This window comes from Hypomesus nipponensis, chromosome 26, assembly GCF_054491055.1.
Source record: "Hypomesus nipponensis isolate SF chromosome 26, ASM5449105v1, whole genome shotgun sequence".
Classification (NCBI taxonomy): domain Eukaryota; kingdom Metazoa; phylum Chordata; class Actinopteri; order Osmeriformes; family Osmeridae; genus Hypomesus; species Hypomesus nipponensis.
This window is the reverse complement of record NC_140386.1, coordinates 8,831,741-8,855,480: the sequence shown is the minus strand read 5'-3', so window position 1 is coordinate 8,855,480 and position 23,740 is coordinate 8,831,741. Positions and strand designations below refer to the sequence as shown.

General features: G+C 46.0%; 2 protein-coding genes across 9 annotated transcripts; one reads left to right on the top strand and one right to left on the bottom strand.

Moving 5' to 3' along the window:
- Positions 1-70: 70 nt before the first annotated feature.
- xcr1a.1 (chemokine (C motif) receptor 1a, duplicate 1) lies at positions 71-4,824 on the bottom strand. 3 transcript variants are annotated; one of them, XM_084693001.1, is made up of 6 exons: positions 3,046-3,425; positions 2,623-2,833; positions 2,283-2,422; positions 1,951-2,039; positions 1,151-1,775; positions 71-992 (listed from the first exon to the last, which is right to left on the bottom strand). In XM_084693001.1, the coding sequence occupies exons 2-6, from the start codon at positions 2,831-2,833 to the stop codon at positions 903-905; spliced, it is 1,155 nt and encodes a 384-aa protein (XP_084549127.1). In that variant the 5' UTR covers positions 3,046-3,425; the 3' UTR covers positions 71-902. The 3 variants fall into 3 exon arrangements, with proteins under 3 accessions (XP_084549127.1, XP_084549126.1, XP_084549128.1); XM_084693000.1 differs by having other exon boundaries at positions 71-1,775; XM_084693002.1 differs by lacking the exons at positions 71-992; positions 1,151-1,775 and adding an exon at positions 4,601-4,824 and having other exon boundaries at positions 2,283-2,833; positions 3,046-4,435.
- A 110-nt stretch (positions 4,825-4,934) lies between these two features.
- On the top strand, positions 4,935-20,954 carry fyco1a (FYVE and coiled-coil domain autophagy adaptor 1a). 6 transcript variants are annotated; one of them, XM_084692993.1, is made up of 18 exons: positions 4,935-5,057; positions 5,822-5,920; positions 6,746-6,852; positions 7,060-7,185; positions 8,181-8,287; positions 8,677-8,820; positions 8,956-9,049; positions 10,033-12,549; positions 12,682-12,774; positions 13,268-13,386; positions 13,526-13,693; positions 15,049-15,201; positions 15,495-15,724; positions 16,521-16,668; positions 17,383-17,475; positions 17,977-18,187; positions 18,992-19,101; positions 19,244-20,954. In XM_084692993.1, exons 2-18 carry the CDS (start codon positions 5,869-5,871, stop codon positions 19,317-19,319), a joined length of 4,548 nt encoding a protein of 1,515 aa, XP_084549119.1. In that variant the 5' UTR covers positions 4,935-5,057; positions 5,822-5,868; the 3' UTR covers positions 19,320-20,954. The 6 variants fall into 6 exon arrangements, with proteins under 6 accessions (XP_084549119.1, XP_084549118.1, XP_084549116.1 ...); XM_084692992.1 differs by lacking the exon at positions 4,935-5,057 and adding an exon at positions 5,171-5,310 and having other exon boundaries at positions 5,825-5,920; XM_084692990.1 differs by lacking the exon at positions 4,935-5,057 and adding an exon at positions 5,173-5,310.
- The last annotated feature ends 2,786 nt before the right edge of the window (positions 20,955-23,740 follow it).

Here is a 23,740-nt window from a genome sequence, read left to right as displayed (position 1 = left end):
TTCTTTTTTTCACGGTTTTGCTCTGTCGGACGGCCTCGTTACTATGAGGAAGTAAACTGAAGGCGTCAGCTGCTGTCAATCATTCACTTTTATTGAGTGTAATGTACAGAAGGTTTCAATGCTTACACAGATATATACAGATATTAATCAATATTACTTACATTTACATTTGACAAGGGAGTCAGGTGACTGAGCGGTTAGGGAATCGGGCTAATCATTCACTATTACTGAGTGTAATGTACAGAAGGGTTCAGTGCTTTGCTTGTGCAGATATTAATCAATATTACTTAATCTGGCTATTCTCCGTAATTATTTGAGTAGGTGTACATTAGTTTTGTTTAAAACAACCATGGTTATAGTCTATAAATTATCACAAGACCTTCATTATTCTACCAACCACATTGCCAAGACGCAATATACATATATTTGTTTTTCACTCCAATGGGAATGTTTGACTTGAGCAATTGTTTTTTTGTAGTTTAAGCTTGATAACAGATTTCCACAGAAGAGCGTCATAATGAACTCAAAGGTATGCAACTTTAAAATTCCAGAGAACTGGACTATGAGGGTGTGTTTAGGCATGATTAAGAATAATAGTTAATCACTAACCGTCTTTGTGCTCAGGAGGAAGATAAACAACAGAGCAAACAGCATAGACCGTAGAAAGCAGTACAATGTTGTAACAACACATGACATCAAGCAGGCCATTTGCTACTGTGTCGTCATGATTCTGAATTATCATGAAAGGTGCAATAAACGAGTGCAAAACAAACCAAAAAAATGTACACATCTAAAACATTTGTCTTTTGCAAACATTACAGTGCAAAACGCAATAGACAAAATCATTCCAAAACAAATAATAGAGAGTGAATATGATATACTGTACCGTAATATTCATATGGCTAATTACCTCTTACAACTCTAACTATAACAAGTGTAAGTCCAAGGCATCCAAAGCCAAAGATGGTCAAGGGGATTTCGCCTCGTGATTTCTGTAAAATTCGAGAAAAATCTGTTAGAAAATTTGTAATATGGCATTTTAGTATGTTTGGGTACAAGTGTATTTATCTGTTTCCATCTCTACTCTAATTGAGACAAGTAACACACTGTGTTGTATATAAATCTTTATCAAGATCTTTATCAATCTTACAGTACTGGTATCTGTTGATGTAGTACTGGGAGCTGTTGATGTAATACTGGGAGCTGTTAATGTAGTACTGGGAGCTGTTGATGTAGTACTGGGAGCTGTTGATGTAGTACTGGGAACTGATGATGTAGTACTGGGAGCTGTTGATGTAGTACTGGGAGCTGTTGATGTAGTACTAGGAGCTGTTGATGTAATACTGGGAGCTGTTGATGTAATACTGGGAGCTGTTGATGTACTACTGGGAGCTTTTGATGTAGTACTGGGAGCTGTTGATGTAGTACTGGGAGCTGTTGATGTAGTACTGGAAGCTGTTGATGTAGTACTGGGAGCTGTTGATGTAGTACTGGGAGCTGTTGATGTAGTACTGGGAGCTGTTGATGTACTACTGGGAGCTTTTGATGTAGTACTGGGAGCTGTTGATGTAGTACTGGGAGCTGTTGATGTAGTACTGGAAGCTGTTGATGTAGTACTGGGAGCTGTTGATGTAGTACTGGGAGCTGTTGATGTAGTACTGGGAGCTGTTGATGTACTACTGGGAGCTGTTGATGTGCTACTAGGAGATGGAGTTGTAGCTAGTACAATATCATTTGGTTTCCAGAATGTTTGAAAATCTTGTACAAATGCAGCCCTGAAACATATCACATTGCATGATTTTGACAAAATCTACATATATGAAATACAGATAAATCCAGATAAAACTAATATGATTCAGTTTACTGGTCTTGAGACAGTCTTGTTGTCTCTTGTTGTTTTAAATGAGCAGTTTGTCAGCATAAAACTTTTGTCAGATACTGTGTGCTTACCGAAAATAGAAAGTTCCAGTTTCAGGTGCGATCCATGTTACAGTGACTTCTGACTTTTCACTTGCATCCTTCTGAGAAACAGCTGAACCCTAGAAGGAAAGAAAGTTCTGCCTTAATCAATCAAAGACTGATTCATGTTTAGATCTATAATATTCTGTTCAGTAACAATGCAAGTTTGATATGTATTTCTTATATGATTACAGTAATTTTACCAACATTGATCATCTGATATTATTGGCCTATAAAGATGGATGCGGTTGGAGGATGAAATTGGTGACAAGAAGAAAAAATACCAAAATGCATTGAACGCATGTATTTATGTACAAACTTACATCAAGCCCATAACAATTTAGCAATGTTGTAAAATTGTTAGCCTTGAACTTGCCAACTGAGGGCTCATTCACATCTGATGATTTTCGGGCTTCCAACATGAATCCCATAAACATGGCAGGGGTTTCAGATTTAAGTGTCACTGAAAGTCAAGTTGATCATTTATCACATTTTATTTTTCATACATGAGCACATTTAAAGTAAGACTTTTAATGCACGTGAGTATGGTTGTTATCGAGGTAACCATAGTATCCTACCCACGAGTCTCGGGTATATTCTCAACACACACTCTTTTAAACACTTTGATTTTCAACATCAATGGCAAAAAAAAATGTTATTCACCTGAAACCGCTTCACCTTTTTTAGCATTGATATTTAATGGAAGGACACTAAATGGAGCTTCGCCGGGACTCACCCCATTTGGGGCATGATCAGGCAACAAGGAACCACAAGACTTGTCAAAGTCAGGGTAATTGCCCTCAGAGAATGTATCAGAGATTTTGATGACGTTAACTCCGATTAAAATATTAAGGATCTTGCGGACAGAACACATCTGGAAAAAAGTTAAATTTCTTTGACATTTTGCATTTCACAACTAAGGTAAGAAAAACAAATTATGCATTCGCGATCTAAACGTTTTTTATAACGAAAACTACTCACAAGGATTAAAGGTTATCCAATCAACATTTACTCTTCTTTCGAAAAGTTGTTTTTTACTTTAACATTACTTTAAATTAAATGTTTTCTAGCAAGTTTTTAACTTACCGTTAGTCTTGTATATGTATACTATCTACTGTAACAGTACCAGTTACTGAGGGGCACGAGGGAGTGTCTCTTACACCTGAAGCGCGCTTCGTCTGCGTACGCGTGGACACGTGGAATCAGATGCATATCCGACTGTTTAATAAACAAATTATAGTGTGTTGCTAGGGCGTACAGTAGGTGTGCATTTAAGTTTGTTTATTCAGCACTCTGGAGCTGACCAATATAATATTGTATTGGTCAATATAGTAGATCACTTATTGCATTGGTCAATATAGTAGATCACTTAAAGTCAATAAAATGCATAAATTAGTGGTTCTTTAAAATGTTTCCCGGAGCTCTGTAGAATTGTTTGTTGTTTGTGTGACGCGCTGTCTGAAAACACTCAGTACATTGATCCCATTGAGTAGACGTTAACCGTTCTGCTCTGTAAAACCTCTGTCCTTTGCCGATGGACAACTTTCGACAAAATTACTTTCAAATGATTTCTGAACTTCACTCCAAGGAATGCATAGAATACAGGGTTGAGACAACAATGGGAAAATGCAATGAGTCGACACACATAGAACGCGTAATAAAGATTTTTGCTGACTTCACATTCAGAAAGTAGGCCTACAAAGTCAGACATCTTAATTAAAAACATAACCACATTATACGGAGTCCAACCCAAGAAAAATACGGCCACGATACTGAAAATAAGCTTCACAGTTCTATTCCTCGTGTGTGACCTTGATTTGAGAATTTTCCCCAATATCCTCACATAACAAAAACCCATCACTGCAAAGGCAGACAAAAAAAACAAGTTCTGTTGGTAGGTACCGATTTCTTTCCACCAGACATCCACGTATTCACAGTGCCATATGTTTGTGTGGGGGTTCAACTGGACATCTGTGAAAATCAGCGCTGGTGTCGCTGCAGCAAAGCTAACAATCCAAATAGTGAGGGAGGACAATAACCCGTAGCAACCCTTCTGTGTACCAAGGTCGAACAGAGGATGAACCACGGCAAGGTAGCGGTGAATAGTCATGATTGTCAGGAACAACATACTGCTGTAGAACCCAGCATAGAAAATCAGAGTGATGGCTTTACAGGTGACCTCCTCAAAAATCCATCCCCAGATGTCGTAAACCGCCCAAATTGGCAGGCTCGCGGTGAACAACAAGTCCGAGAGGGCCATGTTGAGGATGAAGATGTTAGTGAGAGACTTGAGGTTTTCGTACAGACCCAGGATCACGAGAACCAAAATATTTCCAACCAGACTCAAGACGATGACCACAGAGTAAAAGGCGGGGGTGACTATGGCTCCAAACATGGCAACCTGTTCCTTGTCACAGACCTGGTCATCATAGTCAATGTCATATGTCGGAGTTGTTCCACTGTTCTCCATGGCAACCTGAAAAGGTTATGTAGAAAGCAGACTACATTTTGTCAGATTGTTAAATTGAATGCCTAAATAATCTGTGTCCACAAGTACTGTGCAATTAAATAGGCAATGATATAATTAATCACATACAGAAAGTGCATAAAACAAACAAGAACATAAAAATTGTTAAACTACCTGTTGTCGTTAGGTGTACTGGCTCCTCTGTGAGTTTCTGTTATGCACTGTGCGTATTATACCCCTAAAAGTGAGAAAAGGAAGTTTCCTTAAATGTCACAGGTGGAGACTGGACACGTCATTGGAGGTATTGTAATATGTAGATCTATGCCACAGGCTTAGGCTGTGATATGAGGCCTCAGGCCTTTGGCTGTGGCATCCTGTTTTTTGTGTTTTTTTAAAAAACTTTTCTGACTTTATGAGTAGGATTTCCGAACTAGAATGTAGCTTTATAAATGCATTAGCACACTATTCTGTTTTGATGTATTGCTGTAGTTTCAAATATGACCACTTCAAACATTCTGAGGTGTTTGCAGTATCTACTGTAAAAGGAAATAACTGCAGGAAAATGTTGAAAAACAGTCTGTCAGCTGTGAATGTTTGAAACTTGAACAGATATCTCGAACCTCAATGCCAAGTAGGTTTTACACCTTGAATACTGTGGCTCTGACTTCCTTGAACCTGAGTGTTGAAATGTAGGTTAAGCTCAAGTACGGAGCATGTCGTCACGTGATGCCACTGTTTACTTCCAGAGACTACGCTACAACCAAACTACATTTGTCTCTCGCTGGTTCCCACCCACCACCGACACAAACCTGTAATCTCGCAAAATGAGTGCAAGATAGAGTTGTCAATCAATAGATTCCACAGATCCCTTGGGTAGCAAGTTTGTAAGTGAAAGTAAACTATTCGGATTGTTATTTGTAGCTTACAGTACTTTAAAGTATGTCGAAGTTGTGTCTGATATATTATTTTGTTCTCGTGATAATTTATGAAGGTGTATTGTTCACCTTAGTGTAATGTTAACTTGCTAGATACAACTATAATATTTACAAAACGGCTGTCAATTTATTGCAAACTGTTGCTAACCAGATAGCGAGTTAGTTAGCTAACTTTCTTTAAAAGATTAGCCTAAGAAAACAACTTAACGTTGGCAGTGTTGATAGTGGCCATGGGGATTTTACCGTGCTAGCCGGCTACGAGTTGAAAATACTGTTATATTTTAAATCGTTATTAGTGGAAGGCAGATAAGCAGTATTGTGGTTGTCAGAGAAGGACACAGATGGTAACAGTCCTAGACTGTGAGAGGAAAGGAACGGATAGGGAGACTGAGAGAGATGTTGCGGAATATGCAAGCCTGTACGAGATTCTTTTGTCCCTGACTGTGATTGTCTGATTCAGCAGGGTACATGACCCTGTGACCCGGCTGTCAGAGAGTCCGCCAGACCATGGCTACAGTGGGTGAAAGCCAGCTTCAAAGGATTATCAGAGATCTGCATGGTAGGTTAGCAGAGTGTGTGCATTTGTCTGTGGATGTGTGCTTTTGTGCGTGTTAGTACAACAAAACATGAGGGTCTGTGTGAATGCGTCAGAAAAGAGATCATTGTCTTGCTGACACAGAAACAGAAAGCGCACATCAAACCGGCCACACGATTTGAAATTCAACCCGAAAGGAGTATATTTTCTTCCGCACGTTCTGATTTTCTTCTATGAGGAGAACGTGTTGGATTTATCCCTGGCTCTTGGTCTGGGGCGCAGAGGGTTTTGTCTGGTACAGAGGTCAGCATGCAGCAGGGCAGAGAGAGGGAGCTAATACGGGTGCGCCGATCTAAGACATCCTTCCACTTTTTGCGGTGGATAAGAGGCAAGTAGGATGTGCAGGATGGAAACTCCGTGAAAAGGGACAACATAATTTTAGGGATAGGAGTGGAAGAAGCTTTGCTCATTTGAGATGTTTTGATTTTACGTGTTTTAGGTCTCGTTTCAATTAGTGGTGAGTGTAGTGTGTGTGTGTGTGTGCTTTTTGTGTCTTCTGAAGGTGGGCCTGTGCTGTAGTCTAATGAGTTTTAGTAATTGCATGTCTGTGCTCTCTTCAACACCAGAGAGGAAACAATCAGACAAAATTGTGACATATTATGGCAACAGGGTGATGCCAGGACCTATATAAAGTGTCTTTCAGTTTGAGTACATTCAACATTCAAGCTGGAAGTAGCATTTTTACGTCAGGGTATACTTATTTGTCTGCCTGTGTTTGGATGTGTTTGTGGCCAGGCTTTCATTGCTGTATTTGTCGGCCTTCCTCTCTGATACCCTTTTCTCTCTCAGATGCAGTTACAGAGCTCACCAAAGAGTACAGGGAGAATGGGGAGCCAATCACAGACGACAGTTCCAACCTGCATAAATTATCCTATAAACTGGAGTACCTGTTACAGGTAAAAGACAGTGCTCACACTACATTTATCCACATACAGTATGTACCTCAAGCCTCACAAATCTAGTCTGATGAGGGTGTGTGTGTGTGTGTATGGGGGGGGGGTGGGTCCGATATTATAAAATAAAAAGTGCAAGAAATCCATGGCTAACAATTTGTCAGTGTCCAACAAAGAGTTTGTCTCAATATCTGTGTCCATTCCATTTAGTTTGACCAAAAAGAAAAGACAACGTTTATGGGCACAAGGAAAGACTACTGGGAATACTTCAGCGACTGCCTAGCCAAAATCAAAGGAGCCAACGATGGCATTCGCTTCGTTAAATCCATCCCAGAGGTATACAGACCAGTGCTTTCAAAATGTCATACTTTGTTATCTATTTCCTGGATGTTGTATACAGATAGAGGTCATTCATATGGATCACTACATATCATTACATTTATACAATTAGCAAAATCTATTATCCAAGAGAGAGTTTTACAAAAGTGCATAGGTCACTGATCTTAACAACGAGATAGCCCCAAACATTGCGAGTATCCAAACATGAAGCATACATTGTGAAACCAAATGAGTCCCAAAGGAAAGAACAATAAGGGCATTCATCACAGAAAACTGTTTTAAAGTAGTAGTTATCAGACACAATCAGTTGTGGCCCATTGGTGTGAAGCACTTAACTGCACTGACATGCTATAAATTAATAAAACATGTATAGAATACAGTATGACACTAATATAATTACATTTAGTCATTTAGCAGACGCTCTTATCCAGAGCGACTTACATTAAGTACAGGGACATTCCCCCGAGTCAAGTAGGGTAAAGTGACATACCCTAAGGCACAACGTCATTTTGGCACGGCCCGGAATCAAACTGGCAACCTTCTGATTACCAGCCCGATTCCCTAACCGCTCAGCCACCTGACTCCCACCTGACTAATATGATTGCTAATCAGTGATCTTGCTCCTTCATCAGATTTTAATGAAGCAGACTCTACCAACCTCGCGTTCAGGATAATTACCCAACATGCAATCCGTGCCATGTCTCTCCACCTCAACAGCATCCCACCAAATGATCATTAACAGGGAGGATATCATTGTTATATTACAGGGTATTCATTAGTAGATGCCGAAGGTGATACCTGATCCAAATACGCGTACTTTAATAATTGCATCCGGACACTTGGTGGAAAAGATGAGTTCTTAGATCCGTTACTATAAAGATGGAAGCAGAAGAAAAAAGGGTTTAAAAGTGTTTACTCGTATCTTGTATAATTTCCTGTGTCTGTAACAGTAAATTGTGTGTATAATTGACACAGCCGTTTTCCTCCTTCAGCTGAAAACCTCTTTGGGTAAAGGCAGGGCCTTCATTCGCTACTCCCTGGTACACCAGCGCTTGGCAGACACTCTGCAACAGTGTCTGATGAACCAGAGGGTCACAAGGTGAATCTCAACCCAACACTGCATTTACTGTACACAGGCCGGCTCTTTCCAGCACTAGGGGAAGTAGTTCACATAGCGTACAGTAGGTTCTATTCACAGTGTTTTGGTTTCTGTCCGTAACTAGGACCCAGGTTCCTACCATATCCTCCCTGGCTATTGTGAAAAGCTTTCATTCCAAGTTTCACTTCCATCCTTTTGCATCTCTGTTCCCCACCTAGCGTACTGGAAGCAAAGTACCTGTAATCATGCATTGTGTTTGTGTTGTACTAAGCATAACAATGCGGTTGATATATCTAAATAACAAGAGAATCACATGTATCTGTTTAATCTTCTAAGTCAGGTGTAACTCCCCCCCCCCCCCCTTCTCTCACTTCCTAAATCGCCCGCAGCGATTGGTTCTACGCACGCAGCCCCTTCCTGAAACCACACCTCAGCGTTGACATCATCAGTCATCTGTACGAGCTCAACGAAGTCCAGTTTGACGTGGCCTCCAGGGGTCATGACCTCGATTCATCCTGGCCCACTTTCGCCAGGTAGCCAATCACCTATGCTGAGCTTTTGCCAAATCACAAAACAAACTTTTGTGTCGGCACACTCCACCCTTCCCTTCCTGAACTTCACGGAGATCGTAAACATCTTGTGTACGAATGTGGTTTACTGATTTACAGGAGAACTCTGGGCATGCCAAATTCGCCGAGTCACACGTGGAAAGCCCCTAGTCGTAGTTCCAGCATTAACAGTCTTGCCAGCACTTACTCACAGGTACGAGCGCGCAGAGGGACTTCTTAACCTTAATCTGAACAGCCAAAGTCCTCCACTGTGTTTTCTAATAACATATTAAAAATCAAATTGAAGTCCTGTTAAAATAGAACGAGAACAGAATGTGTCTCCTCCTGAACATCTGGCTGTTTTTCTCAACCCCCTCTCCCCCCACCCTGTCTCCCCCCCTACCCCCTTACCCACTCCCACCAACCCCCTCTCCCCCCACCCTGTCTCCCCCCTACCCCCTTACCCACTCCCACCAACCCCCTCTCCCCCCACCCTGTCTCCCCCCACACTGTCTCCCCCCCTACCCCCTTACCCACTCCCACCAACCCCCTCTCCCCCCACCCTGTCTCCCCCCTACCCCCTTACCCACTCCCACCAACCCCCTCTCCCCCCACCCTGTCTCCCCCCTTACCCACTCCCACCAACCCCCTCTCCCCCCACCCTGTCTCCCCCCTACCCCCTTACCCACTCCCACCAACCCCCTCTCCCCCCACCCTGTCTCCCCCCCTACCCCCTTACCCACTCCCACCAACCCCCTCTCCCCCCACCCTGTCTCTCCCCTACCCCCTTACCCACTCCCACCAACCCCCTCTCCCCCCACCCTGTCTCCCCCCTACCCCCTTACCCACCAACCCCCTCTCCCCCCACCCTGTCTCCCCCCACCTTGTCTCTCCCCTACCCCCTTACCCACTCCCACCAACCCCCTCTCCCCCCACCCTGTCTCCCCCCTACCCCCTTACCCACCAACCCCCTCTCCCCCCACCCTGTCTCCCCCCCTACCCCCTTACCCACCAACCCCCTCTCCCCCCACCCTGTCTCCCCCCACCCTGTCTCCCCCCTACCCCCTTACCCACTCCCACCAACCCCCTCTCCCCCCACCCTGTCTCCCCCCTACCCCCTTACCCACTCCCACCAACCCCCTCTCCCCTCACCCTGTCTCCCCACTACCCCCTTGCCCCCTCGCCACCTGTCCTCAGCAGGCGCACGAGTTCCCATCCAGCCCCGACTATGGAACCGGCATGCTGGGCGAGCTGAACGAGTCCCTCCCCGCCTGCGGCGCGGACGTCAGCGCCGTCGACGACCTCCGCCTGGAGCTGGACCAGTCGGAGCTCAAGCAGCGGGAGCTGCTGGAGAGGGTGCAGCAGCTGGGGGAGGAGGCGGCTGAGCTCAGGGGGGTTGTGGTGGAGCTCCAGAGGCAGCTGGACGTGTCTCTGGCCTCCCAGGGGGAGCAAGCGGGCCTGCAGAGGGCGCTCAGGACCCTGGAGGGGCGCGAGGAGGCCCTCGAGAAAGAGCTGGAGGGTCTCCGGACGGCTGAGAGCGCCCGGGCGTCAGAACAGCGCCTCCTTCGAGAAAAGCTGCTGGTCGCCGAGGGGAAAAACGCAGAGCTCATGGCCAAGCTTGACGGGGTGTTGGATGAGAAGGGCCAGCAGGCAGCCAGCTACTTTGACTCGGCCCAGAAGATCCACGAACTCCTGGACAAGCTGAAGGAGGCAGACAAAGGGAAGATGGAGGCTGTGGCGGAGGGGGAGGAGAGGAGGAGGCATGCAGAGAGACTGGCAGAGGAGCTGAGGGGCCAGGAGACGGCGGCGAAAGAGGCTGAAACCAAACATGCAGCGCTGGCAGCATCTTCAGCCGAGCAGAGAGCCAAGCTTGAGGAGCAGGCAAAGGATCAGCTCAACGCCATTGAAAATCTGCAGGGGGCGTTGTCGGTGAGGGAGAAGGAAGCCAGCAACCTGCAGCGGCAACTTCAGGACCTCCAGCGTGCTTTGGAGGAGAAAGAGAGGCTGGCCGAGGAGACCAGGAGGAGGTCAGAGGAAGAGAAAGAAGAGACGCAGAAGAGCGCAGCAGAAGTCAAGGAATCTCAGGACAGGGAGCTCCTCTCACTGAGGAAGAAGCTGAGGAACACGGAGGCCGAGCTGGCCTCCAGCGCTGGGAGGCTCCGGGAGTCTGAGGCCCAGAATCAGAGCCTGACCGCGGAAAGGGAAGACCTCAGCGGCAGCCTCTCTGAGGCGGAGGCCAGCCACAGGGATCAGGCCAAGAAAACCGAGGACTACAAGACCCAGTGCACCAACCTGATGGAGCTCAACGGCAAGCTGCTGAGCGCGGCGAAGAGGAACGAGGAGCTGAAGAAGGAGCTGGCGGAGAACCGCGCGACGCTGGAGGCAGAGGTGGCCGCCCTGAGGGCCTCGGACAAGCAGCTGCGGAGCCAGTTGGACGACGCCAAAGTCACGGTGGACGAGAAGGAAAAGAGGCTGCGCGAGGAGAACCGCGCCCTGGACGAGAGCCTTCAGAGGGCCGCCATGGCCGCCGGGGTCTCCGACAAGAACGCCAAGCGCCTGGAGCAGGAGAACGTCAGCCTGAGGGAGGAGCAGGCCACGGTGAAAGTGGCGCTGGGCTCCATGCAGGAGGAGCTCCGGGCCATCCACGGACAGATCGGGGAGCTGGAGAAGAGCTTGGGGGTATCGCGGAGGAGCGAGGCGGGTCTCCAGGAGCGTCTCAGGGACAGGGAGGCCCAGTTGGAGAACAAGAGGAAGGACTGCGCGGAGCTCCAGGCCCGGATGGAGGACCTGGAGGCCAGAGAGAGAGAGCTGGAGAAGGCCAAGGCCCAGGCGGAGGACACCTGTGCCAGGCAGACGGAGCTGATCCAGAGGGTGACCTCTCAGGCGCAAGCTGTGGAGAAGGCCCAGCTGGAGAGGAGCTCTGCCCAGGCCAAGGAAAGCCAAGAGGCGGCTTCCAGGCTGATGCTGGCGGAGAGCCAGCTGGAAGTGAACGTCAAGGAGGTCTCCAGGCTCCAGGGGGAGGTTCTGGACCTGAGGGTGCAGCTGCAGAAGTCCGGGGAGGAGAGGCTGAAGATCCAGGCTCAGCTGGAGGTGACCGAGGCCCAGAGGGACGAGCTGAGGACCATCACGGAGCAGCTCAAAGTCCAGACGGAGGCACTCAACCAGGAGCACGTGGCTGAACTGCTCCAGTGCCGAGAGCGAGAGGAGGCGCTGAGCAGGGAGCGCGACAGGGTCAAGGCCGCTCACGAAGAGCTGGCTGCCCTGGAGGCTTCCGGCAGGGAACAGCTGGCGACTCTGAAGGCCCAGAACGAGAGGCTGGAGCTGGAGAGCACCGAGACTAGGGAGGGGCTCCACCGGGCGAACACCGAGATGGCCGAGCTGGGGATGACCATCTGCAGGCTGACGGCGGAGAAGGAGGAGGCCAGGGAACACTGGGAAGGCGGGGCGACCGAGATGGAGATGCTGAGGGAGAAGACGACCAGGGAGGAGGAGCGACTCGAGGCCTGCCTGGCCGCCCTGCGGCAGGAGAACCTCAGCCTCCACGAGGAGCTGAGACAGACGGAGAACCTTCCGGCGACCATGCTGGAGCTGCAGGAGAAGCTGGAGAAGGCCGAGGGTCAGGTGAAGATGCTCGAGGACTCCGGTCGTGAGGAGATGGAGGCCGTGAAGTTCCAGATGAGTTCGGAGAGCATGAATTCTCAGAACCAAATCAAGGTGAGTTGGATTGCTTCTTCAAAAGGCTGCTCTCCCCGGGGGGTTAATCACTCAGCACTGAATCAGCATGACACCTCTTCACTCTGCTCCTCCCATCATTTCACGTCGCGTTATTTTTCTCTCTCCATCTAGAATGTAAATGAGGAGCTGAGAAATGCAAGAGCACAGCTGCAAACAGAGAAGCAGAAGGTGTCGAGTCTGGAAGCCAAGGTGTCCGAGTTAGAGGTCTGGATCTTCATCGTCGATCCATCTACATATCTCCATCGTGTTCTCAGTGACTGTGTTCGCGACGGGTTTTAAAACCAACTGGGTTCAGACAGCTGTCGAGGGAGAAAGCGTGGGGGTTTCATTACAGGAAGCAGGACAGGAAGTAACACACAGGAAGTAACACACAGGCCCGTGCATGTGTGGGGGATGAATGAACATTATGTTGATTTGTTTCCACAAACCGTGGATCGGTTTGCAAATCGCAAAGAGCAGGGTGATTTCGATTGATTCTGTCCGCCACAGATGATGTGAAACAGGAAGTGGTATGCTTTACTGGAACACTTGTTTGCCAGTTCAACTATAAACCCTCTGTAGGCTTCCAACGTATTCGTTCACTGTCTGATACAGTAGTACAGATATAAGGAAGTTGAATCAGAGGAACACTGTAATTACGCCGGCCTCTGCATATGTTGTTTTCCAACACAATGTTTGTTCTGTTTCTTTGACAAAGAATGTAAATTTGGAGTGCTTCCGTCTCATCGGAGAGAAAGATGCTCACGCCATGCGCTCAGAAGCTTCGCTTCGCCAGAGCGACGAGGAGATCCAGAGACTGAAAGACTCTGTTGCTAGGTAAGGTCCTGAGGCAAAAAAACAAAGATCAAGTGCCACAAATAAAAATGTGTAAACTAAATCATCAGACATTTCCTGCCTCACTGTGTCTTTCTCACGTGTAAATAATATCGCTCTTTTGCAAAAATGTTCCTGTCAGCACGGAGGAGGTTCTGTCGCATGTCCAGAAGGTGCGTGACGAGCTGCAGCTGAAACTGGACCGGGCTGAGGCCTCGAACCAGAACCAGAACCTCACGATGGCTGCCGAAATCGATGACCTCTGCAGAACCAAAAGCTACCTGGAGGAGAGGCTCATTGAGCTGATTAAGTATGCCCTCGTTCCTCACCTGACCCTCGTTCCTCACCTGACCCTCGTTCCTCACCTGACCCTCGTTCCTCACCTGACCCTCGTTCCTCACCTGGCCCTCGTTCCTCACCTGGCCCTCGTTCCTCACCTGGCCCTCGTTCCTCACCTGGCCCTCGTTCCTCACCTGACCCTCGATCCTCACCTGACCCTCGTTCCTCACCTGACCCTCGTTCCTCACCTGACCCTCGTTCCTCACTTGACCCTCGTTCCTCACCTGGCCCTCGTTCCTCACCTGGCCCTCGTTCCTCACCTGGCCCTCGTTCCTCACCTGACCCTCGTTCCTCACCTGACCCTCGTTCCTCACCTGACCCTCGTTCCTCACCTGACCCTCGTTCCTCACCTGACCCTCGTTCCTCACCTGGCTCCTCCTCTTTCAGGGAAGATGAGAGAAACCGATAAACATCTTACAGACTAGATATTTCTTTTTACCAAATGCTTTATTCACATAAAGTCTAGTTGCAGTTGAAGATTTCTGGAAGCAGAAAATCGTGCAGGCAGTGCAGATGCCGGCCACGACAGGCAGCCCTTAAAAAAAAAAAACTCTTAAATGACAGACGCGAGGCAGTTGAGTTTCAGCTCAGATTTTGTTATTATTGTGACAGTCGGAGAGAGAGTGAGAGACAGCCAGGTCTAGTAGATATGGTGATTCAGGCAGCAGCATGGTGCAGAAAAGCAACAAGCAGAAAAAAGTGGTTGGTAAACATGAGATGGGTAATAGGAAAGATGGAAATGGTCTACTTTCTGCTCACCAGGCGTGTGACATGAATACATGTCTCTGCGGTTTGATTCACTAAGCCTTCATCCCTGGTCGGGGAACAGAGATTCTCTGAATTAGCCTGCTCCCATGAAATGCCCCCCAAGAGTTCTGTTTGTCTCTTTTTGCTTACTCGCTTCGTTTACTCCCATAATTTTGGCGTTCCATCTCTCATCTGCTAGACTTATCTTCAGCCTCCGTAGATGAAAACAGCGGGGTGGAGAAAAAATGGAGTGTAACTGAATAAAGATAAACAACTTAGGAATGGGAATTTTCCTCCATTACTCACAAATGTACAGATATGATTCGCAGAACCCTTGCTTGAACCTAATCGAGCAGAAAAGCAATGCTCCAAAAGTATGAATAATGTACCCCTGGACTGACGTATCCTCGCTCATATCAACAGACTTACATACTGTGTATAAAACACCGTATACGCCACTGCAAGTGGCTCTGTGAGCGTTTCTCATTTCACATCTCCGTATAGGTCCATGGTCAACATTGAGTGTGTGTGTGTGTGTGTCTGTCTGTGTGTGTCTGTGTGTGTGTGTGTCTTTGGCAGGGATAAAGACGCTCTGTGGCAGAAGTCTGACGCTCTGGAGTTTGAACAGAAGCAGCGTGCGGAGGAACGCTGGTGGTTGGTGGACAAGGAGGCCACTCACTGCCTGGGCTGCCAGGGCCACTTCACCTGGTGGCTACGGAGACACCACTGCAGGTGGGCTCTGGCTTCAGGGGGGGTTGGGGGGCTGTGGGGCCCCTGGAGGCTGACACCTCTGTAAAACACACCTGTGTGGTTGTTTCTGTGCAAGGCCGATCAGCGGGGACGTCATGGCGAATCGTAGGCGAAAGCGTGTGGATTTTATTTACACAGTTCACAAACTGCGCTGTGACGCAGATACAGTGTATATTTTTGTGATCTGTTATCACGTTTCTTACCGTGTAGGCTTTCTGAAATGTAGTGTAGTCCGATGTCCTCTCCTCACCGTCGCCTGTGTCCTGTCTGCGCAGACTGTGCGGCCGCATCTTCTGCTACTACTGCAGCAACAACTTTGTGACGACCAAGCACAGTGGGAAGAAGGAGCGCTGCTGCAGGGAGTGTTACACGCAGCACAGCGCCGTGGTGGAGAGGTTCACCCAGGCTGAACTGAGCCCCTCGGAAACCCAGCCCCCTCCCCTCGAGGCTGAGCCTCAGGACCACCCCGCGCCAGCCCCCTACAAACCCACACCCAGGGTCACAGGTACGATATATGCATGGATCAACAAACACGCGTCAGAACTGGATCTGTGGACACGTACGCATGTTTGTTTGTTTGTTTGTTTGTTTGTGTGGCGCAAATAACAGTCCCCGGTTTGTAGTCGTGTGTGTAGTGCGCACACACCACACACACACACCACACACACACCACATGCACACGCACACGCCATCACTCTTTTCAAAGGACACAAACGCAGGAAGGTTGTTTCAAAGCTGGGAAGTGGTTTTCAGTGAAATGGGGAACCCATAACAAACCAACCCTGAGAAGCTATTCTGATCTTCCTGCGGAATGAGGACAGAAACGGCTGCCATTCTTTGGAAGTATCTTCTATTCGGACGAAAAGTCAACTTTAACTTCCAGCTTTGCTCGTCCCCCAGAGGGCAATTGGTTTTCACAGCAAGAAATAAAAAAACAGACATAGATACTAGACTATAAAATCGAAAAGCCTACATAGGATACTGCAAAGCACTATGGGAGAAGCACAGTGCTCCCAAGTTGACCTTCCAATCATGGAGTTACATACGATGACAAGTAACTGTGTGTGGTCGTGGCAGGTCCTCCCAGTTCAACCTCGTGAATTCCAGTTCTGCTTTTTCTGCTTTTACTATCAATTGAAAACGAAAAACGCAAACACAATCAAAACTTACCAGCCGCTGCCTCGTTTTGAAAGAGTGTTTCAGTTCAATAGGATTAGCCTGGAGCAAACGTGTTCACTTCGTCTCAAACCTCATGTTCCTAGCCCGCTTGCTGCAGGCATAACCCTGCGTTTGTCGTGCAGTGTCGGACCCCAAGTCCGATGATGGGGCGTATGACATCATCACGGAGGAGGACGTGAATGGGATCTATGATAGCGACACCATGTCCCAAACTACAGGGGGTTCCCTGGAGGGTGAACAGGAAGCGAAACCTCCGGGAGTGTTGGACATGTAAGTGAAACACACACCTGCACACACACACACACACACACACACACACACGCACGCACGCACACCTACACCCACACTGTAATTACAGTGAATCCCTTAAGTGCTCATTTGACTGTCATGTATTGAGCAAAGCATTTCATTCATATTCATTTTTTACTCGACCAATCACGCCACTTCGTACGGCATTCCACTCGTCCAGCCAAAAAGCTAGCTCATGGGCAACGGGTTACAATCAAACCCTGCTCTTAAAACGAACAGGGGGAAAAAAGCAAACAAAGTCTTTTCTGGGGTCATTCACACGCTGCAGCTGTAAACAGAGGGGGCTCTGCTCCTGGTAGGGTTATACTGCAGTTAAAAGTCCTCATCGCAGAGCTGAGCCTTCTCTGCCATCCCTGGGGAACGTAATAACTGTGAATGCCACTGGAGGTAGGGTACTTATCCAATCAGAATGTGAGAAAAATGCCTCGGTAATCTCTGCATGCTTCTTTTACGCTTCTCGATATTATAATGTCACACTTAAAACCACACCAGGATAGATCTCAACCATGATTTCTGCCTCGAAACAATATTTACAACGATCACAGATTTTTTTGAATAACACCATTATATTCTCCGATAAGTATTGCTAGATGAAGACGTATTCTTATCACATTGTTAGATATAGTGTACATAAAAGTGATAGAGAGATAGAGATCGTATGTTCTCATTTTACAGAGGCACAGGAGACTTGACCCCAGATGACCCGGAAGAAAATGTCCCCACAGTGCAGGATGCAGAGATAAACCTTCTCAAATGTGGGGAACTAACGTGAGTGAACATGTGCATTTGAGTTTGAGCTTTTTTTGGTTGTTGGTTTTTCCATCGAAAGCAAATCAATGTGAACCCACTGTCCCAGTTATTGTCAGCAAAGCCTTTTATGAGATCAAACGACAGCAGTCACAGTCCTAGATCAACCACGCATGAGTATACTGTACGTGACGTGAGGGTTACTGTAAGAGCTGGGCGACACGTTTAGGCCCGGGGGAACGCAAGACCGTCTTGACTCCCATGCTGTCTAAGCCGGTCAGACGGCTCCGCTGCGGTACCCCAGCTGCGTGTATGACGCCTGGCTGTGCTAGGTAGTCAGATGGCTGAGCGGTTAGGGAATCGGGCTATTACTCAGAAGGTTGCCGCTTCGATTCCCGGCCATGCAAAATGACGTCTCCTTTGGGCAAGGTACTTCACCCTACTTGCCTGGGGGGAGAACCTCCCTGTACTTACTGTAAGTGGCTCTGGATAAGAGCGTCTGCTAAATGTAAATGCCCGCAGGCTGGTCGTGCCCCTCGGCTTCGCCGACCTGTCTCAGTTTGGCGACGGCTCCCGGGAGCTCTTCGTCAAGTCCAGTTGCTACAGCGTGGTCGCCATAGCCGTGGACAACCCCGGCCCCACCATCAAGTGGTTGTTCTCCTCCGAACCCAAGAGCATCTCCTTCAGCGTGGTGTACCGCGACGCTTCCGAGTCCCAGGTGGAGCAGTCCAAGGTAGGCTCACCCCACCTAACCCTAACCCAGGGGTAGGCTGAACCCAGGCCAGAATGTAAACGAGACAACAGCTTGAAGCAACTTGAAGGTCAAACATCAGTTTTTTCCCTTATTCCAGTGGTTCTCAACCCTGTCCTCAGGGACCCCCTGTCCTGCATGTTTTAGATGTTTCCCTGCTCCAACACACCGTTATCTAGCTCTGTAGAAGCCTGGTAACGAACATGCATTTGAATCAGGTGTGTTGGAGCAGGGAAACATCCAGAACAAGCAGGACAGGGGGTCCCTGAGGACAGGGTTGATAACCACTGCCTTATACTTTACGTTCCTTTTAGGATTTTAAGCTTTATTCGCCAGCTGAGCTCAACCCTATATTTTGAGAGAATAGTTTCACCTGTAAGGATAGGGGGCATTTTTTCCCTCAAAGTCCATAAGGGGGGGGGGGGGGGGGTGTAAAACAGGGAGGCTTCATTGACCAACATTACGTCAGATTGAATCAAGGCTATAGAACAGTGCTCTTTAATCCTGGTCCTCAGGGCCCACTGTCCTGGAAGTTTTCCATGTTTTTCCATGGTCCAGCACACCTGATTCTAATGAACGGTCGTTATGAAGCTCCGCAGCAGCCTGATAAAAGCCATTCATTTCTCTACCGCGAAACTCGGTATTGAAAAGTATGACAAAGAATTCATGACATCATTTGTATTTATTTCACACACACAAACCCAAAACACTCAAAGGAAATACAAATCGACGTTGTGAAGGGGTGTTCGAATCCTGTAAATCCTGATATGAATCCTTTTTTCTCAGGTGCTGATTCCTCTGACTCGGTGTAATTCCCACAAAGAGACCATCCAAGGCCAGCTGAAAGTCAGGAATCCCGGACTGTACACCCTCGTCTTTGACAACTCCTTCTCTCGGTATGCCACTCCCAAGTGGACGCGCTCGCTTTTAACCATCACCACTCTAAGCCTGAAATAAGAAAAAAGGCTCTTTGATGTATTGATTTAGGTTCTTTTATGCCTCGTGTTTTCATACTTTCATCTCTGGATATCCTCACAGGTTCATCTCTAAGACAGTGCTGTACCACTTAACCATTGAGGAGCCAGTAATCTACGATGGCAGTGATTTTCCATGAACCTGGTTTGCAATTTTCTGACTCTGATACAGGGTAGATTTTAGAGGGATGAAGACATAGGGGAGATGGGGAAAACGAAAATGGCGCTTTTACATTTAGTTATTTTTTATGTCCATCCTTCAGTGCTTAGTGGGCCATGCTCCCAAGTATTTTAATTTTTGTTTTAGCCGTCTTGTGTTCTTTCATGCCGTGGAGTGTGTTTGTGGTTTGACCCTCCCGCCCAGTTTAACTGTTCACAGATGGAGATGAAATGTAAGGAAGTGTGGCTATGGAGATACTAATACGTTTATAAAACATAACCCAACAATTCAACTAAGCATGAATACATATTACACATATGTACTGGTAATATCAAGATAAACTTGATTTTTAAAAGATACAGTCGACACTAATGGATAAGTGTTATTTGTGTTTGATAAAAAGAAGAAAAAAAAAGCTTTTTGGGTTCTTCAAAGCCTCAGCGAATGAATGAGATTAACCTTTTATATGTGCATTTCAACAGTAATGCAGGCCTTTAGAGAGGCAACCCTTCTGTGTCTAAGGAAATCTTTGAAGTCTGCTCGCTTTGTGGGACTCAGGAGTTGTAGGGATCTGTTTTTGTGACACTTAAATATTTCATGGTTTGGATAAACATGTTCTATCTGTACTATAAAAGTAGAAGTTTGGAAACCTTCCAATTTTGTCAAAAGCTGATCCACATCACTGTGATGCGAAAGACAATGGTTCTGGGATTTTTTCGTTTCCTCCATAATTTTATAACTGACAATCTGTTCATCTTTTAGAGGATACTGTTTGAATGTCTGCTAATACTAGGTATATTAGCTACCTTTAAACTCAAATGAACATACTGACAAGAGTTCCTGGTAACACTAACAGTCAATGGGTCTGTCACTCTTATTATCACTATCATTATTTTCTTGTTTCGGATGTAAATGCAAGATGATGCCATCTTCAAGTAACATACTATATATTGCAATATACTATTGAAAACACATATGCATTATACCTATTTATGCATGAGATTTACTTTAGTCAAAGGAATTTGTTGACTTGAAAAAGAATGTCTTCTGTTGGTTTTTGGTTTAGGAACATGTTCCTAGATGGTTTTATTTTGTTTTAGATTTATTAACACTATTCTTCAAGTCCACATTGCATAGTAGTATCTGTGCATAGGAACACGGAACTGGTATATGATCGCATAGTTATACACGTTATTATGAAGTGGAACAAGGTACAGGGCTGTGCGTGCCTGATGTCCAGGGAGGAAATACCAGCATAGTAACTGCAAATGTAGGTTTTGTTTTGTGTGTTTAAAGACGCAGTTTTACGTTTTACCTCCTCACCAGGATCCAATTATGTTTTAATTTTGTGTGTTGCATGTTTTTCTGTCAATGTTAATACGATCTCACACAAGTAGTACGTTATCGTGATGACGTGGATAGCACTAATGAAACAAGGGCTACACTCTAGTGCGTTTTACGATAACCTTTTATATTTATCAAACATTTCGTACTTCCTTACCCAGAATTGTCTTAAATGGTGCAATTTGTATACAAAGCCTCATATTTTCTCTACAGACGTGCACTTTCAGATGATTGATTTCAAATAAAGCGAATTGTATTTTACATTTACAAACTGATTTTCTGTCTTTTGATGAACAGCAGTTTTACAAAGATGTGCTTGTGACAAAGCGGGGAGATAAATTGTCAGTGCTTGGCTACAATTTCTTCTATAAAATCTGCAGACACCTTTGAGATATGCTACAAAAGCAGGGGAGTTGGGGGAGTATACAGGAGATTATTTGCTCTTCAAAATGGTTAAATGAGCGATTTTCACCACAGGTAGGCATAGAGTAAGTAAAGGAACATGCTCATTGAAATCCACCTATTTCTAACGGCTTCTAAAAGGCTATGGGTCATTTATGATTTATTTGTGAAATATGCCAAAATTGAACATTTGACAGTTTGGGCATTTTCACAAATAATTCATAAATGGCATTTGGCATAATTTTGGAAACTATAAAAAAATATATTATCTGAAATAAGTGCAAACAATGGTAGTTATTTGGCAACGACTGTGAAGCTGTTGTTGGACACATTGCGTTTAGCTTCTACAGTACCAGACAACCTGAATTAGAGCTTTAATTGGCATCTACTCACCGGTATGGCAGTCTTGCTCATAGAGCTTGCATAATCGCATTCACGTAGAGCGTGAAGGCTTTCTACCGTAACAGAAAAGACACTCCGCTTCGCTGTGATGTCTCTCCAAAAGTGCATCGGCGTTGTTAAGCGCAGAACAAAATATATTTGAGATCAGTGTCAAGTTATTGGCAACAACAATTACTTGAACTACCAGATTTGAGATGTTACTTAAAAGTATAGGCTAATATATTTTCGTGACAAATGTCTCGCTCTTCACACGTCAATGCTCCTTGATCCTAGACCTTAAATTACCAAAAATAGTAGGCTAATAAGCAAAAGAGAAACGTTTTACCATGGTTACACGAGTGGACTCCACTCGAGATCGAATGCTCAATTCACACATTAAAGTTAGCTTGGGTAGTGTAAGCAATTTTAATATGTATCACCACTGGAGTAGGCTTGTTCACAACATGTTTCGTTTTACGCAACACAGTCCTGTAGATCAATGCTACACGCCTTCTGACAGAGAAAAGAATATGCAGTAGGCTATTAGATTAATCTCTCCGCGTGGTGGGGAGAGGATAGGCCACCGGGCAGTTTCCATCCTTGGCTAGTCTACGTCATTGTCTTTTAATATTAAGGACTCATGGACGGTGAACATAGACAGCTGTTCAGCGCAGTGGACATCCGATCGTAGCATACCCAAGATGTGCGTGCTTCTCTGTGGGATTTCCCTTATCTTGTCACTGACCCCTTCTGTAAGTAATTCTACAATTTCCTTAAAAATTCGATTTAGAGATTGGACGTGTGGTATTTCTGCTGTAACAGTTAAGCATAGTGTGAGCAATTGATAAGGTGATGGTATTTTCGGGAATGTCATCAATTGCGTCTAAAAAGTTGTTTTGAAGACACTTAGTCATAATTGTTTGGTGAAAGTTATCACAAAAACATTTCCATGTAGAGCGTAGAGCACGTTACAATAGACTACTTTTGGCAAACACCCTGTACATATGAACAGATTTGCACTCTGCATGGGAATTTTGGGGGAAATGTTTTTATTTGACTGTCAATTACGGTTTTATATGACCCATAATAGTGATTATTTCTGTGTGCTCTATTGGCAGATTCAATATATGTGGATATTTGTTTTTGTGCTTGCGTGAATTTATAAGCATAGCTCTCTACGAATAAGGTTGTCCTGACCTTACTCATGGAGAAATCCAGTTTATTTCGTATGTGATGTGAAGCCTGTATATGGTGTTAAGCACAATATGACTTGCCCTGCAGAAACTATCTGGTCCGAGATCTCCAAACTAATTAAGCCCTAAAAGTCATCTTCCTTTATCCACACTCCGGGCTGAACGGTTTCGTGGAACAGTTTGGTATTATTGTCACATCACGTAGCGTCTCCAGAGCCGAATATAAGCGTGACAAATATGCAGGCAGGAAGATAATGGATTCTGGTGTGTAACCATACAAGACGGCGCGAGGGGACGAACAGTGGCATGTGATTTGAGACATTCATCAGTGACCTCGGCCTCATTACATCTTAGAACCTCTGCCCCAGTGGTCATCCTAATCAAATGGAAACATACAGTAATGATGCCATGCTATTTTATACGAGTCTGTGATTTGTCAATTTGTGAGAAAAATATGTTTTTGAGTATAGACTGATCGTACTCCTTGGGAAGAACCATCACCAACGTATTATGAGTAAAGATCTCCTGTACATGGTCGTCTAAGCCCATGTACAGTTGCACATATGAACGTGTAACCATGTACGTAGCATGTGTGCTGATTTATGAGTTACCTTGGAAACATCGCCTAATAGCTTGGGGGAAGAAAAAAAAACCTTTTGATAACCATCATCCAGGTAAGCAGCCTCAACTAATAACCCCACTTCCTGTAGTTGGCAGGTAATGGGTTCCACCTCTCTTTCACAGAACATTTTACAACATCTATCAGAGTGACGCATGTTCCTGGGTGGTTTACGGTGGCTAAGCAGGTGTATTTAAGTGCTCCGTAGTCTCACTAAACTTCCAGTCCTTCCTTCTCTCTGGATGCCCTCTGGACCTCACCACCCCACACCATTACCTCGCAGGGAACAATTAAATTGGTTATCTTGCTGGGGGTTTTTCTTTACCCCCTCCAAACACTTTGTTGGCTCTTCTCGTACTCTCTCTCTCTCTCTCTGTCTCTCTCTCTCTCTCTCTCTCTCTCTCTCTCTCTCTCTCTCTCTCTCTCTCTCTCTCTCTCTCTCTCTCTGTCTCTCTCTCTCTC

Bases quoted from the DNA above. Each gene is read 5' to 3' on its own strand.
- xcr1a.1 (XM_084693000.1), bottom strand. From the start codon at position 2,833: ATGTGTTCTGTCCGCAAGATCCTTAATATTTTAATCGGAGTTAACGTC. The intron at 2,040-2,282 runs GTAAGTTTGTAC...CTTTCCTTCTAG, and splicing joins TAAATTGTTATGGGCTTGAT to GGTTCAGCTGTTTCTCAGAA. The intron at 1,776-1,950 runs GTAAGCACACAG...GATATGTTTCAG, and splicing joins ACTGGAACTTTCTATTTTCG to GGCTGCATTTGTACAAGATT.
- fyco1a (XM_084692993.1), top strand. From the start codon at position 5,869: ATGGCTACAGTGGGTGAAAGCCAGCTTCAAAGGATTATCAGAGATCTG. The intron at 13,694-15,048 runs GTATGCCCTCGT...TGTCTTTGGCAG, and splicing joins AGGCTCATTGAGCTGATTAA to GGATAAAGACGCTCTGTGGC. The intron at 15,202-15,494 runs GTGGGCTCTGGC...CTGTCTGCGCAG, and splicing joins CTACGGAGACACCACTGCAG to ACTGTGCGGCCGCATCTTCT.